The sequence below is a fragment of the Acromyrmex echinatior genome, chromosome 15 (assembly GCF_024713525.1).
Source record: "Acromyrmex echinatior isolate Ae372 chromosome 15, ASM2471352v2, whole genome shotgun sequence".
Classification (NCBI taxonomy): domain Eukaryota; kingdom Metazoa; phylum Arthropoda; class Insecta; order Hymenoptera; family Formicidae; genus Acromyrmex; species Acromyrmex echinatior.
This window is the reverse complement of record NC_141866.1, coordinates 8,422,178-8,438,759: the sequence shown is the minus strand read 5'-3', so window position 1 is coordinate 8,438,759 and position 16,582 is coordinate 8,422,178. Positions and strand designations below refer to the sequence as shown.

At 25.7% G+C, this 16,582-nt stretch overlaps 1 protein-coding gene and 1 long non-coding RNA gene across 2 annotated transcripts in view; one reads left to right on the top strand and one right to left on the bottom strand.

Moving 5' to 3' along the window:
• LOC147907259 (uncharacterized) overlaps positions 1–16,160 on the bottom strand; it is a 72,428-nt gene extending 56,268 nt beyond the window's left edge. The window contains exons 1-3 of the long non-coding RNA XR_015547652.1: positions 16,018–16,160; positions 14,327–14,737; positions 11,868–11,918 (exon numbers count right to left, since the gene is read on the bottom strand). This is a non-coding gene — a long non-coding RNA (uncharacterized LOC147907259). The remainder of the gene's footprint in view (positions 1–11,867; positions 11,919–14,326; positions 14,738–16,017) is intronic.
• LOC105145700 (uncharacterized) lies at positions 4,100–10,133 on the top strand. The gene is made up of 4 exons (XM_011055461.2): positions 4,100–4,910; positions 5,263–5,388; positions 5,528–5,914; positions 6,478–10,133. Exons 1-4 carry the CDS (start codon positions 4,721–4,723, stop codon positions 7,116–7,118), a joined length of 1,344 nt encoding a protein of 447 aa, XP_011053763.1. The 5' UTR covers positions 4,100–4,720; the 3' UTR covers positions 7,119–10,133.
• Positions 16,161–16,582: the final 422 nt, after the last annotated feature.

Genomic DNA, 16,582 nt, shown 5'->3' with positions numbered 1-16,582 from the left:
AAGCATTAACCAATTATAACAATATATTAAGAGGATATTCGATTTATCATTATTAATTCAATATTTATCAAATGGGAATGCAAATGGTCGACAGAAATTATACCATTTTTTACATTTCACAAACTGAATAAATGATCTTTTTGATGTTACAATGGTTTTATGATTATACATGAAACATTTTTTTCCGGGTTAAAATAATTAAATATAGCTTCGTACAAACGTCGATAATGCGTCAATAATTTTGCATTATTTACTCGTTAAACAATACTGACAAATGGTAGACCAAATCGTAAGATTCGCTCGAGTATATTTATCTCTGACGATAAGATTACTAATTAAAAAATGCTCCGTTTTACTAATAAAAATGACTGTATGAATTAAAAGTCATAAAACGTAAAGAAATATATATACATATTTGGAAATATTTTAAAATAATAAAATCTGTATGTATATATTGTGTAATATATGTATAATCAAATATGTAATAATTATTCATAAATATTGAAATGTTTGCAATCGATCGTATCAGCTTAGTAAAATTCTAGTTGAACTCGATTTATTATAAAAATTATTCATTTTGAAAACTAGTTATAACTCAGAAAGAAAGTTACAAATGAAGTGTATATACACGAATGTTCTTATAATAACTTCTTAATACTGAATTCATTTATGAAGTAGGTTTCATTAATAATGAAGTATTCTATAATAACAAATATTATTTAAAATTCATTATATATTTTAATATGTAAAATTTATTTTCCATTAAAAAGATTATTTAAATCGATTCATACATATGTTATCTAATAAATATTTGTCTCAAGATTATAGTTCTTCCAAATTTTTATAATCTATCTATCTTTACTGCCAAAATTAAAAACAACGACGTGGTTATTATATTTTGCAAACACAAAAATATGAATTTTATGAATATTAATTTAAAAATCTTTTCAGATATATGTATGTATTGCATGATTAAACCATTTTTGTTGTCCTTTTCTTTACTTTGCCAATTTTATTTCTTTAAGAAGCTTTTGTTCTCTTTGCATTTTTTAAAAGTATATTTACTAAAAATACAACGTATCAACGAATAATGATAACAATTCCTACAAAAGTAATAAAGTATAATGTTTGTCAATAAAATATTAGGTGTTGGAATTAATTCGTAGCGTTTTACAAGTGATGGGAAGTACTTTCATTAATGTATTTTTTAATGCTCATGTGAAATAAATAACATTCTTTCATTAAAAACGCTACGAATTAATTCCAACATCTAATAATTTATTAAAATAATTTTGTGCCGCGCGCATATCGCACACAAGAGTTAAAATAAAATTACAATTAATATAATATTTATTGTAGCATCGCTTACCCATTAAGCAAAGTAAGTTATATATCATGATTTTATTAAAATTACTGTTTTCTAATTGTTGTTTATAAAGACGCAATAATTCTATCTTTAGTTTTCTTTCATTTTCAATGTTTGATATTAGATGAAATTTTATTCTATGTATATTACTCTCTATTGTCACCAGTTTCGCTTCAAATTTATATTTCCAATCAAGCATCTTGGAATTAATGTTATTTAATTCTTCTTGGTAAGATTTTTGCTTCTCAAATTTATTGACAGCTTTTACGTCAGAAGCTTTGCAACTTTGTAATTGTTCCTTCATATTTGTGAATAATATGAATAGCAGCACAATGTACATTCCTGTATACATTCTAATTATGAAAGATTTGTAAAAATATAATAAATATTAGTTGAGAATTTATGGAAAACGTATAATTTAAATATATTTAGTTTAAATTTAATTTGCATTAGAGCAAATATTAATTTTTATAAAATATAATCTTATTGAAGCTTTAAAATTTTAATTAGCATTTTCAAACATACTAATATAAAGTAGATAAACTGGCATTTAACTTTTGATATATTTAAATGAAAACAACAAAAGTTAAAAATTCTTTTAATTCTTGTTTTAAATTTAATACACGATATTGTACTATACTAACAAGATAATTAAAAATTAATTCTTAATAAATTATTAATTAATAATTAGTTATCGATATACTGAGAAAAAAATGCTGTTGATTCAATTAAAATCTATATTACGGGTTGTCACTAACATAATTAATTTATGCATATTTTTATTGACATAAAGGCATAAATTATTATTTCAATAATCAAGGTCTTCATGTCAATAAAAATATACATGAATTAATCACTTATGTTAGTGACAGTCCGTAATATAGAATTTAATTGAATCAATAGCATTTTTTCTCAGTGTAAAGAGTAATAATGAAATGTCCAACTTATGTGTATTTTAAATTTAAAATAATTTGAATTTGTACAATGTAATCGACAATATGATACTTAAAAACACTAAAATATTTATTCATCATTACTTTAAATGGTTTGAAATAATTTTAATTTTAAATACGCGCTTGTCTTTTTTTTGTTATTTTTTAAATAGAAAATAAAAAACAAAAAATAAAATAATTAATCTTTTCACGTATTTGATTATATATCAATTATTTATTACCGGCTTTATAATATTACATGCACGGAACTCTATTAATTAGTTCTTTTAACTGAGAATCATAATGTTAAAAATGAGCTTCTAACTAAAAGATGGCAATATTTTTCCTATGTAGGAACCAAAAATTAATAAAAATTTTAATAAGATATTTTGGAAGAGTGTGAATAGATACTTGTCTTCATTTTTGTAACATATACATGTGTATATATATATATATATATATTAGGTGTTGGAATTAATTCGTAGCGTTTTACAAGTGATGGGAAGTACTTTCATTAATGTATTTTTTAATGCTCATGTGAAATAAATAACATTCTTTCATTAAAAAACGCTACGAATTAATTCCAACACCTAATATATATATATATATATATATATATATATATATATTAATTTTGCAGCAGGAAACTGAGCAGCAAAGACAAAACGTATCTACAGAAGCGAAATCGAAAAATATCAGATTATATGCCTTTCTTGCGAGATCATATAACCTAAACAATACTTTTTATAGTATACAAAGTTTTTATATTAAATAGAGTGAGATACATATTGAAGTGCCTTCAATTTAGCTAATTGAATTATAAATAACTCGATAACTAAAAACGAATTCTACGATTGTAAAAATAAAATTCTTACGACTTTCTTTTGTAAATTGCGTAGTTTTAAAAATAACAGTGACTATATTATTAACAATATTACGTTATTCTAAATGCTTGTAGTTTCCTAAATCAGTTTTATTTATATTACACGAGCATTAATATGTGTAAATTAACTTATATTTATTTATATTATTTTTTCTCTTAGTTTTTTCATAATATGATTTTAAATATAAAATTGGGATGCAGTGTAAACCACTACACCTGTCTGTAAAACAGATCATGATTTAATTTTTATAATGTCAAATAGCTTTCTATTGGAAGAATCGTTCGTATAGAATAACTCTTGAAAAACTATCGCGTTACATATTTGCATCTTGCAGAGAACAGCATAAAGTAAATATCCATATAATTCAATAAAAATATTTTATAACGAAGTAAAAAGATCCTAGTATATCTTATATAATACATTCACTTGTAGATACTCTATGCAGATAATTCCTATAAAAGAAAAAAAAAGGAATATATAACACTACTACCTTACTGTGTCAGTTTTAGAACTCACTTAATCAGGCGCTTATTTTTACTTACTTTATGAAAAAAAAAAAACAGATATGTGTCACACCTGGTAAAAAATTTTTCGTGTACGAATATATTAGGTGTAGTGAATATATTAGGCGCGTTGCGAAATACAGATTACTAAAGCCATCTATTGGAAAAATAATGGATTTCTTTTTACCTAATATAAAAATATGTATGTATATAAATATGCATAAACATATTAGGTGTTGGAATTAATTCGTAGCGTTTTACAAGTGATGGGAAGTACTTTCATTAATGTATTTTTTAATGCTCATGTGAAATAAATAACATTCTTTCATTAAAAAACGCTACGAATTAATTCCAACACCTAATATATAAATATTAATAAATATTTTACGGAAATAATTTTCACATTATTTGTTTTAGGAAAAATCAGGTTTAGGGGAAATATATATTTCTTGCACTAAGTATTTTGCATGCATATCTTTTTAAAGCGATTATGTGTTTTCTTTCCACTAATTAATTTATTTTATTATTCTGTTCATAAAAGTATTACGGTAATATTATCAAAAAATTATACAGTTTATGAGTTAATATTTTATGTCAATATATGCCAGAATAAGATACAAAATATCGAAAACTATTAGTTTTTTTTATATTACTACTTTAATACATTTATACTCAGATTAGGGGAATCATATTGTATAGAATATATAAGGGAAATCGTATTGTAATAGAATAACAAATTTTCTCATTTTTATCACTTCCAAATGATATATCTAAATATTAGATTGCCAAATAACAATTTCTTAATAATCAGTATAATCACGATATGTTTATTTCATAATATGGCGAAGGAGACCGCGGACGATTTTATGTACAAACCTTGAGAGAAACTCTATAGAGAGACTCTCGTCGACTTCTCACATACAGACAAGATTCAGTCACTGAATGGATCGTCAAACAAACGCAGATATCAGAGTCAAAAGTATTAATTGTGAAAGTGTTTCAACATATTAATTACGTGTTCAGATCTGCAGTAATATGTCACAAATAATTCACACATCTGTTAAAAATAAAAAGCATAAACGTGCTACTATAAGTAGTGTATTTTCAAGCACGCCAATCAAACCGTTTCCAATAAAGCTTGGAAGTATATCTTTATCTGAGATTGATACAGGTTCTTCATCAAGTGGAAGTAAAATTACAAGAAATTTAGGGTCACTGATACGAGGTGAGAAAAAATTATTATACATATATTCATAATTATATTTTTGCAACTTTTTATATTGCAACTTTATATAGATGAATTATTTTTCGATTGAAATAAAATCGTGACGTCTAACAATAAGTTAAAAATTCACCTTTTAATAATATTATTATAATAACAAATTGAATTAAAAGTATGTCAAAAGCAATTAAAAGTATATCTACCTATTTTAATTACCTAATATCTATTATATTATTATGTAATTAAAATTAAAGAAAATAAAAGTTTTTAGAAAGATATCTTCAATTTGTTAAAAATTAAAATAAATATGTTACATTGTAAAATATATATAAATACTTAAATTAATTTATTTTAGTTCTGAAAAACAAGCACAAAAGATATTCGAAAGAAAAAAGGAGATCAGACATAAAATGGAGAATAAAAGACTCTGACAGCGAATGGGAAGCCAAACCAATAGAATTCATCAATCAATCTTTAAATGGTTAATGTCAATTAAAGTTAGGAAAAGATATATTTAGAATCTTCTACAGAAATATTTTTATTTTCAAATTGTTGAATATTAAAAACATTTAACTGTATAAGATCCATACTATAAAACTAATGTATTCTTTATATAACAGAGAAGCAAAAGAAAAACTTAAAGATCAAGAAAAAAACTATCAAAAAAAAGCTAATAGTCACTCAAATAAAAAGCAAAGATAATGAATGGGAAACCGAATCGGAAAAATCAATTAATGAAGATTCAATATGTTCTCTATCCACCTTAAAAGACGAGCACATAAAATTATTTGAAGATCCGTGCAGTACACCGGAGAAAACTCGAGATGCACCAACAATATATGAAGAAATTCTGTCGGAATCACCAATTTTAGGGTCCTTTAGAAAAAGATCACATTTAATTTCAAAAAAGAATAACATCGCACTACAAGATGAACTGCTTCCAGTGAATTTGTTACCATCGGAAATACGAAATCCAGAGGAAGTAATTGAAGATGAAACAATATTCGGTATATGTTTTATGTAAAATAGTTTATCGGAAATAATTGTTAAAATTCTATTACAATTATTGATAACTATTTAATAATTCTTTTCAGTTCTAATTAATTTTTATATAATAATATTTAATAATTATCTTATATTATTATCTTTATTTTAATCATTACTGATCAATTAATTTTTTTTATTGTATATCATTTATTATTTACATATATCTCTATTTGTGCACATTTATCTACAGGATGGGCCATTTTAATATTCGTATTTAAATATTTTTTTATGCTTTTCAGAAAAATGTTTCAGACCTGTAAAAAAATGTATTATCTGAAGGACACTCATAATAATAAGTCATCAGTTTTTTAAAATCGATTTTTCAAAGTTTCATCTCCATTTTTTAAAATATTAAATTATATATGATTTTTTACATAATATTGAACATTAAAATGAGGACATTAAAATGGCCTACTCTACATCAATTAATGCTTTCAAAATACTTTTGCAATTAAATCTTTTTTTATGAAATATTCTTTCTGCTTAAAATGTATATAATTATAAAAAAAAATTGCTGTTTTAGATTATAAAGCCAATGAAAAAACACACGTTTCGTTACAGAAGCTAGAAATAAGTCCTAAACAAATATCTGAAAACATTAGCTTTCCCGACTTACAATTTGAAACAACAAACTTTCATCCGGATCAGCCAATCAAAACATATTTCAGGAATTCCAGGAAGACTTCCCCGCATTTTACATTATCTTTTGAACTGTCACCAATCAAACTTATGAATTGGCTTAAGCCAAGACTTCCTAATGCTTCTAGGAAGACAGAAAATACTTCGACTCCTCCAAGAATATGTATTTCTCAATATCGGAATAAAAATGATAAAAAATGGAAAACTTATAGAGGCAATTCTAAAGAAGAATTTAAAAATGACAAGATGAAGACTAGCAAAAGAAACATGAGGAACCAGAAAAGGAAGGTTAAAGAAGCCTCCAAAAGAATGAAAATCAAAAGAGCCTTCCAATCCACATCAAAACAAAAATATGATATATATGATATAAATGATGAAACAGACATCGAATTTGAAACTGGTGGTCGAGATGGTAAACGAATGTCTTTTCGTGAATTTTGTCAAACAAAAGATAGTCGAAATCATAAAAAGTCTCCTTCAGATAATATTAATAAAATATCTTCATCATCAGATAGTCTTTTCTAGGGAGATTAAATGAGATCGTTAGATTAGGTTAGATACCCAAATTTATTTAACATTAAAAATTTGTATACATTTGATTTGTTTTGTAATTGTTTATATACTGAGTATATACTTTGTAAATGTATCTAATTGCAAATTTATATTTTTCAAGATCTATATCTCCACAAATTTAAATTTTCCAAAATGTCTATAATTATTTATAATTATGTATCAGTCAAACGTGTTACCATAATTTTCCTATGTAAATTTATATTAAATATATGTTGCACTGCAATTCTTTTTTTTCCTTTTGTTATAGTTTACAAGTTATTGCAGATATACAATAGATTTGTTATAGAAATAAGCCACAAATATACAAATTATGAGTTTGTATTTCTTTAATTAGCTAAACAGATCATGATTGTATTAGTATTAATAAAGTGCAATAATTAGTTTCTAAGAAATAAGAGGGTGTCGCTGTAGGAGATCTATGTCAGTATCGGCGACTTTCCTCTATATATATTCTCTAAAGAAGATCTTAGCAAAAATAAATTTGTATAAAATTTTAAAATATTATTTAAATTACTTAAAAATTTTATACAAATTTATTTTTGCTAAGAATTTTTCAGAGAATATATATAAATAAAATTTAAACAAAGTTATTAGAGGTGGCTCGATAACATAAAACAAAAATAAGAAAGCGCATACAGCTACATACGCAAGAATAAATTCTTAATTTCAATGTTAAAGAGATTACGAGGCAGGATTAATTTTTGGAATTTTGTACTGCGACATCCTATATACATAATGTGCTAAATTATATTTTTTAACACTTGCTTCTCTTGATTGTGCTGATAGTCACAATTTGACCGAAACGTTTAGATGTAATTATATTTTAGATATATGACTTGTGCGAATAATAACTTGCATATGTGACTGTATGCGTTTTCTTATTTTTGTTTTACGTTACAGAGCCACCTCTAATAGCTTTGTTTAAATTTTATTTATATATATTCTCTAAAAAAATGTTAGCAAAAATAAATTTGTATAAAATTTTAAAGTAATTTAAATAATATTTTAAAATTTTATACAAATTTATTTTTGCTTAGATCTTTTTAAATATATGATTTGTGCGAATAATAACTTGCGTATGTTCTTTCTTATTTTTATTTTAGAATATATATAATTATTTTTTTAGAGAATATGTATAATTATTTTATCTAAAAATTTTAAGTGACTCTCCTTTTATTTAAATTAGATGAATTATTCATAATATATTTATGACGGCATTTCACAGTCATTAATATATTTATGACGGCACTTTTATCGCGTTTCAAGATAACATATCCCAATAATGTAAACGAATCAAGGTCCCTCCGCCTTGTGATACGCTATAGTTAGAATCCGATATAAAAAAGAGTAATTTTCACAGTGGAGAATGAACTTTCTACGTCAAATTTACAATATCTATTCGTAAAGAAAAATTAAACATTCCGTCAAATACCAGCGGTCTCGTTAAAGAAGGTTGTAAATCCCAAATCTTTCAGATCACTTACGATAGTAATGAAATAGTAATTTTGGTAACATGTCAATTGCAGTTACCATTTTTATCACTTCTTTAATATAATATTAAAATTCGTGAGAAAATATATTCAATCACCCATCACTAAAAATCATCACTTATTAAAAATGAATAGAATGGAATAATTTTCTTACGAAATAATGGTTACGAAGGAGTATATTTAACAATAATAAAATACACGCGTTATTATAATTTTTTTTATGTACGGGTACAAAAGTTGGGTACCAACTACGAGATGAGCTGAACCCGGTAATAATGAGATTAAAGAACATTTATACTGAAAAATTTATAAAATTTAACAATTCTTTATTTTTCAAAAATTACAATTATTAATATCCCGCTAATACGAGAGTAGTACCTATTCGACTTATTTTGAATTTTTTGTACCCACGCATTTTTAATTCAACTCATGTAATCATGATAACAATGTTAAAAGACAATACAAAATTTTGAAAAAAATTATGTAAATCGATAAAAATCAATATCCGTTAAATATAAGACCTGCATGTATTTTCTCATAAGATCTGCATGTATTTTATCATAGAAAAGTGTTATACGTACACATAAATAATAACAATAAAATTATAAAAAAATCTAAAAATATTAATAATTAAAAATATTCTGCAATGGCGGGATGTCCAATACCTAAAAATGATTTTAAAATATCAGTTAGAAAATTGAATATACACATTCGTAACCATATTTTTGTTAGACCAATCATCGAAAAATTAGCAAATTTTATTTGTATAAAATTTAAATTTGTTCACTTAATAATTAGAATTTAAACAAATTATAATTGTATATCCATATCGATCATATAATACTAAATTCTTATTGTTATTAAGACAGTACTATTACTAACATTATTATTACTAGTAGGAGAACATTTAATAAAACAAAAAAAGCGAAAATTGTATGCTAAAATATATCACTGAATTAATTTTGCAACTTGACTTTAAAATGTATAGCAATTTTCATTGACTCATTAACAAAATTATTACTATCTAACTGCAGACAAAAAAATCCGGGATGCATTCCAATTCTGTCAAGAGAATCTCCGACACAAGAATCTCCGAAGAGACACTAAACTAGACTTTGCGAATGAACTTCACGACGAGGAATAATTCTCCATGATAAAAATTATTACAACTTTCCATCGGTTATATAAACTACGTAATCACTGGCATCCATCTGACGCGAGAGACAGTGATATAAGAGGCCTTTGCATATAATAAATTGTTCTAACTAAAATATTTGTAATTCTATAATGTTAAAGATCTATAATGTCAAAAAGCAAGCAAGGAGCTAATATTTAACAATTGTCTCAGTTAAAGCTCCAATCTTTATGACTTATTTTATAAATTTACATATTAAATATAAAGAAAAATTGACGATTATTCTAAACATCAAATAAAAAGTTTAATAAAAAGTTACTTAAAATTATTAATGACTTTTTGATATACAGAACAAAATCTAAATAAAAAAAAAAGATTTAAAATTAAATATTTCAAAGTTAATAAATCACTAAACAATTTTTGTTATTAAGATATCGTCGATTTTGTATAATTTACATCGATTACGCAACAATTTGGTTTACTACAAGATAAATGCTATTTGCATTGAATAAATATTCAAAATGGATATATATATATATATATATATATATATATATATATATACCAGTAAATGTACAATTAATTAGTAACCCAGGAAAAAATTTCATATATAATTACATAAAATTAATAATTATACATAATCATATAAAAAATTGACATGTTTTATACATATATATATATATATATATATATATATATTATATATATTATATATATATATATATATAAAACATTTTTACCCAGAAATCGTTGTATAAATTACAAAAGTAAGTATGATTATAGCATTCATCTGGACATAGTTTATATAAATTTTGTATTACGTATCTAATATTATTACACATACATTTATTTATGATAAAGTTAATTACAATATTAACGCATTATATAATTTGTACGTGTATAGAATTTTAAGAAAAAGTTTAATTTTAGGGTAGCTAAAAATTTAATAAAATTTGAAATTAATTTGGCTTATTTTCATATTTGATAATTGGAACAAAATATTGATAATTAAATAAAACTAAAAATTAATTAAAAATTTTATTCAATTTTTAATCCTTTATTTCCAATTATCAAGTATGTACATATGACGTCTTCAGTCCTACCTGTCTATATTTATCCTATCTATACAGTCCCTACCTACAGTCCATACTATTACCGTCCTACATACTCTCATTTATTCGTGCCTATTCGCGATACCTATCTCTACCTATCTCTACTGTATTCCTACCTACATTACTTCGTACATGTGCAATAACACCGCAAATATAATACGTCCATTGGTTTGTTCAGACAAAGTAGCTTTTCGGCTGTTGTAAAATTCATCAATACAATTGCTTCTTGCTTTTGGCTCTTTAATGGATTTAAATGTACAAACCAATCAAATAGAAGAATTATACAACAGTTGCAAAGCTGCTTTCTCTGCTGAACGCAGTCAATGTCTAATCATATCCTATCGCTAATAAACTTAGTAGGATAACTTAATCGCGATCATACTAATAATAAATAAGCAGTAAGCAATAATATAATTAAAATAGGCTCTTTCAATCTATAAAATACCAAAAAAATTAACAAATACCAGGGCTAATAAAAGTCAGCGCGAATAATTAAGCGCAAGTTTTGTAGATCTTTTAATCTATCAAACTTACGCTTGATAATCCGCGCTGTTTCTCATTAGTCCTATTGTTTGTTGGTTTTCTTTTGTGTTTTAAATAACTCTCAAAAAATATAAGAACTCGCAATTTGCGAGCAAATTACCCTCCCGAATTAGTTTATCTTTTATAAATTTAGATTGGTGTCACATCAACCCACCTCTCAATGAGCAGAATATCTAAAATCGATGCATAAGACAACTTTATATATCTTAAAGATCTTAAATTCTTAATATCTTTAAGAATTCTTTAAGAAACACCTTTAAGATATTTTATAAAGAATTCTGAAAGATATATTAAAGTTGTCTTATGCGTCGATTTTAGACATTTTGCTCATTGGACTTTTCTCAAATTCACTTGCAATAAATAACATGTTGAAATTCAAATAAAATAACTATTTCCTTATATCGAAAAAATTGTCACTCACCAATCCGATGCGCAACAGTGGAGTTATATCTGCAACGTCGCTACGATGATTCTGTAACAAATAAATTAAAATCCAAATTAAAACAAAATAAAGAAATAATCATTACTTTAAAAAATAACTACTATATAAACGCATGCAGTTTGCTGAAAAATAATTATGCAATTCTACAAATATAATTTTTGTAAGCATCGAATTTTGTCCCATTATTTAATTAGATATAGAACAATTATATATTCTCTAAAATAATTATATTATTTTTTTAAAAATAATTAGAGAAAAGTCACAATTCCGACATATCACTTTGTCTTTAGACAATATTTCTAAAACAAAAGGTAAAAATGAAACTTTAAAAACATAAGTACAAACTAAAAAGTGTTTTCCAACAGATAGCATAAGCAATTTTTATAATATTGTTTGCAATTTAGCAATAATTAATTTTTAAGGTAAGCAAAAATAAACGTCTGACAAAATGAACTCCAAAACTGACACAATAGGCAATAGTGTTACGTATTCCTATTTTTTTTTCTTTTACAGGAATTATCTGTACAGAGTACCTACAAGTGAATGTATACAAATTAAGAAATATATAGAATCTCTTCACTATCTTCGTTATAAAATATTTTTATTGAAGTATATGCATATTTACTTTATCCTGTTCTCTCTGCAAGATGCAAATATGCTATACGATACTTTTTCAAGAGTTATTCTATATATGAACGATTGTCTTCTCTAATAAAGCTATTTGACATTATGAAGTAACATTATAAAGATTAAATCATGATCTGTTTTACAGACAGGTGTGGTGGTTTACACTGCATCTCAATTTTATATTTCAAATCACATAAAAGAACTAAGAGAAAAAAATAATATAAAATTGATTTAGGAAACTACAAGCATTTAGAATAACGTAATTATTGATAATATAGTCACTGTTATTTTTTAAAACTACGCAATTTACAAAAAAAATCGTAAAAATTTTATTTTCACAATCGTAGAATTCGTTTTTAGTTGATTTCATATAGAAATAAGCCACAAATATGCAAATTATGAGTTTGTACTTCTTTAATTAGCTAAACAGATCATGATTATATTAGTATTAATAAAATGCAATAATTAGTTTCTGAGAAATAAGAGGGTGTCGCTGTAGGAGATCTATGTTAGTATCGACTTTCCTCTATATATTTTCTAAAGAAAATCTTAGTAAAAATAAATTTGTATAAAATTTTAAAATATTATTTAAATTACTTAAAAATTTTATACAAATTTATTTTTGCTAAGATTTTTTTTAGAGAATATATATAAATAAAATTTAAACCAAGTTATTAGTGGTGACTCGATAACATAAAACAAAAATAAGAAAGCGCATACAGCCACATACGCAAGTTGTTATTCGTACAAGTCATATATCTAAAATATAATTACATCTAAACGTTTCGGTCAAATCGTGAGTACAATCCATCGTCACTACAATTAAGAGAATGCAAATGTTAAAAAATATAATTCAGCCCATTATATGTAGGATGTCGCAGTACAAAATTCCAAAAATTAATCCTGTCTTCATAATCTTTTTTGTAGTGAAATTAAGAATTTATTCGTAATATTTATAACTTGTATGTTAAAACACATGTCATTAACATATGAGTTATCAAGAATAAATTCTTAATTTCACTGTAAAAAAGATTACGAAAGCAGGATTAATTTTTAGAATTTTATACTGCGATATCCTATACATATAATGTGCTAAATTATATTTTTTAACATTTGCATTCTCTTGATTATGCTGATGAGAGTCACAATTTGACCGAAACGTTTATATGTAATTATATTTTAGATATATGACTTGTGCGAATAATAACGCGTATGTGACTGTATGCGCTTTCTTATTTTTGTTTTACGTTACCGAGCCACTTCTAATAACTTTGTTTAAATTTTATTTATATATATTCTCTAAAAAAATGTTAGCAAAAATAAATTTGTATAAAATTTTAAAGTAATTTAAATAATATTTTAAAATTTTATACAAATTTATTTCTGCTAAGATCTTTTTAAATATATGATTTGTGAATAATAACTTGCGAATAATAACTTGCGTATGTGACTGTATGTTCTTTCTTATTTTTGTTTTAGAATATATATAATTATTTTTTTTAAAGAATATGTATAATTATTTTATCTAAAAATTTTAAGTGATTCTCCTTTTATCTAAATTAGATAAAAGGACAGTTACTTAAAATTACTTGGAAATTTTATACAAATTTATTTTCGCTAAGATCATCTTTAAAAAATATATATAATTATTTTAGAGAATACATATATTACATTAGAGAATATATGATTATTTTATAGAATTATTTTATAGAATATAGAGAATTATTTAAAATAATCATTTTTTACTCATCGTCAAATAAAATAATTTAAAAACAAGCGAAAAATTTTACACAAACAAAAATAATATTTACCGCCAGGTTGCTCCACCGGTGCCCGATGTCTCTCCCAGACCTCCACCTCCTCTCAGAATATGCACAGGACACTCGCGTAAAACACTAGCGAATACACTATAATCGCACGCGGACTATAACTTAAGTCCGATAACTTGAAACGGCACTCCCGAAACGCGCGATACGACGAACCGGCTGCGGTTCGTTCATTTTCAAGTAAATTGGCGACGAGGATACGTTAGGAGCTTCCCCGTTGGATTTTTACACGAAGAGAACGATTTTACTCAATATTTAAAAATTTATCTGGATATACATTCAAACATATCCGAAAATTTTTAGATATTTGAGAAAAAGCATTCTTTTCGTGTAAATATCCTCTGAGTATCTACTGAGCCCCCTCATCACGTCAAGGTATAGGAGAGGGAAAATAATCTGAAATATAATATATAGCTATTATTACTATGCAATTATTATGCAATCGATTAACTTTTAGAAACGAACATCAAACACACGTCTGCAATTCGTTATCATTGCGAATTAAAATCAGAGCAGATAAAAGGGCTGAATTTTTTATTTATACATAGATAGTGAGATCTGTGAGATATGATTAGAGTCAATAAAATAGGCTAGAGATTAATAAAAGGGAGAAATATTTCTTTTATTAATTGTTCCAAAGTTATAGTTAATTTTTTAACGGATCGTAACGAAAGATGCACAAAAAACAAAAATTAATTAAATTATTAAACTGTATTAATTGTGAAAGCAGGAATTGCGACTTTTTTGCATGAGAGTATTCATATCAACGTTGCTTTTCTATGACTCGTGTGATATCGTTCGTACAAACAAGTAGCCGTGTCGCATACTGCTCCTTTTCACATTTCTTTTTGGAACATATAATAATCGCAAAAAGTGCTAGGTATAATACGAAATGTATTTTATGAATATTCACATAATACGATTACTAGTATGAATAATTATTAATAGTATAATACAACGTTTCGTATTGTATTAGACATTTTTTGCGAAAAAGATTTCAAAAAGTATGTGAAAAGAAGCCGCGACACAGCTACGTTGTTTGTACGAGCTTCGGTAAGAGAATAATAACTGCGCGATACCTATGCGTAAACATGACGCGCCGTTCCGTGCCACCCCGTACCATCCCCAACCGAAGGTCACGCGCCAACCGTCTAACCGTCGATATACTAACATTAACGCCTATTACAAAATCTGTAAAATAATCTATTCGTTACGTTTTAATATTCTTTGATGAATATTACGCGATGCTTTATTATACGATTTACGTTTCATTTTTTGAATTCGTTACGCACACAACTCTATATCTTAGACCGATATTCACAGTCAGAGTATTCATATTCAAGATCGTCTTAAGTATAATTTTAAGAATCAGAAATTAAGTATAATTTCACGAATCAGAGGGCCGTATTAATGTCTTAAGACATTACTTAAGACAGTCTCGAAATAAGAACGGACTGTGAATATCGTCCTCGGATATCTAATTTATATATCTGTAAATGTATAATACGAATTATATTTATAACATTATTATATTTAGTCCTGTTTCATAATTTAAAAAATGTTTGCGTTTATCTTTACTTAAAGAATGTATATTATTAATCTTATTATTAGTCTTTATTTGAACGTAAATTATCAAAGAGAATAATAAAGATTGAGATATAATTCTGAGTACACACCTTAGTTTCGAGCAATATTACTATTTGAGCATCCTTATGTAATTAATTATCAGTTCGCGTTCGTGAATATCTAATTTTCGTAGATTAATGCGGAGCGACTCACACCACACGTCCATCTCGCCGCGAAGTCGCCAAGCGAATGCCGAAGTGACGATCGACCCCCGCACCTTGCCCCCCTACGCCTTCGCTCCGCGTCCTACCGCTTTTCGTCGCCAGTGACCCCCTTCCCCTACCGAGCTTTTCGCCAGATGTTTTTAGATTACACCCAACTATCGCGTATTCAAACGACGAAAAATATTCAACGATTTATTCAACGATCTATATAATTATATTTTTCACATTTTACATGATTTTGACAAACGGATATCACCGTACATTTCGCGTTTTGCTTTGTGGCATCTCGGGCACAATCCTATATTATTTGCATTTGTTTCTCTTAAACGAATTAGTAATTATTCGCGTGAGATGTTTTTGATATATTTAATAATTCTCAATTTTCATAATTCTTTTTAATGATCCATACTTCAATAAAGATTGATAAAATATTCTATATATGTTCTTTATA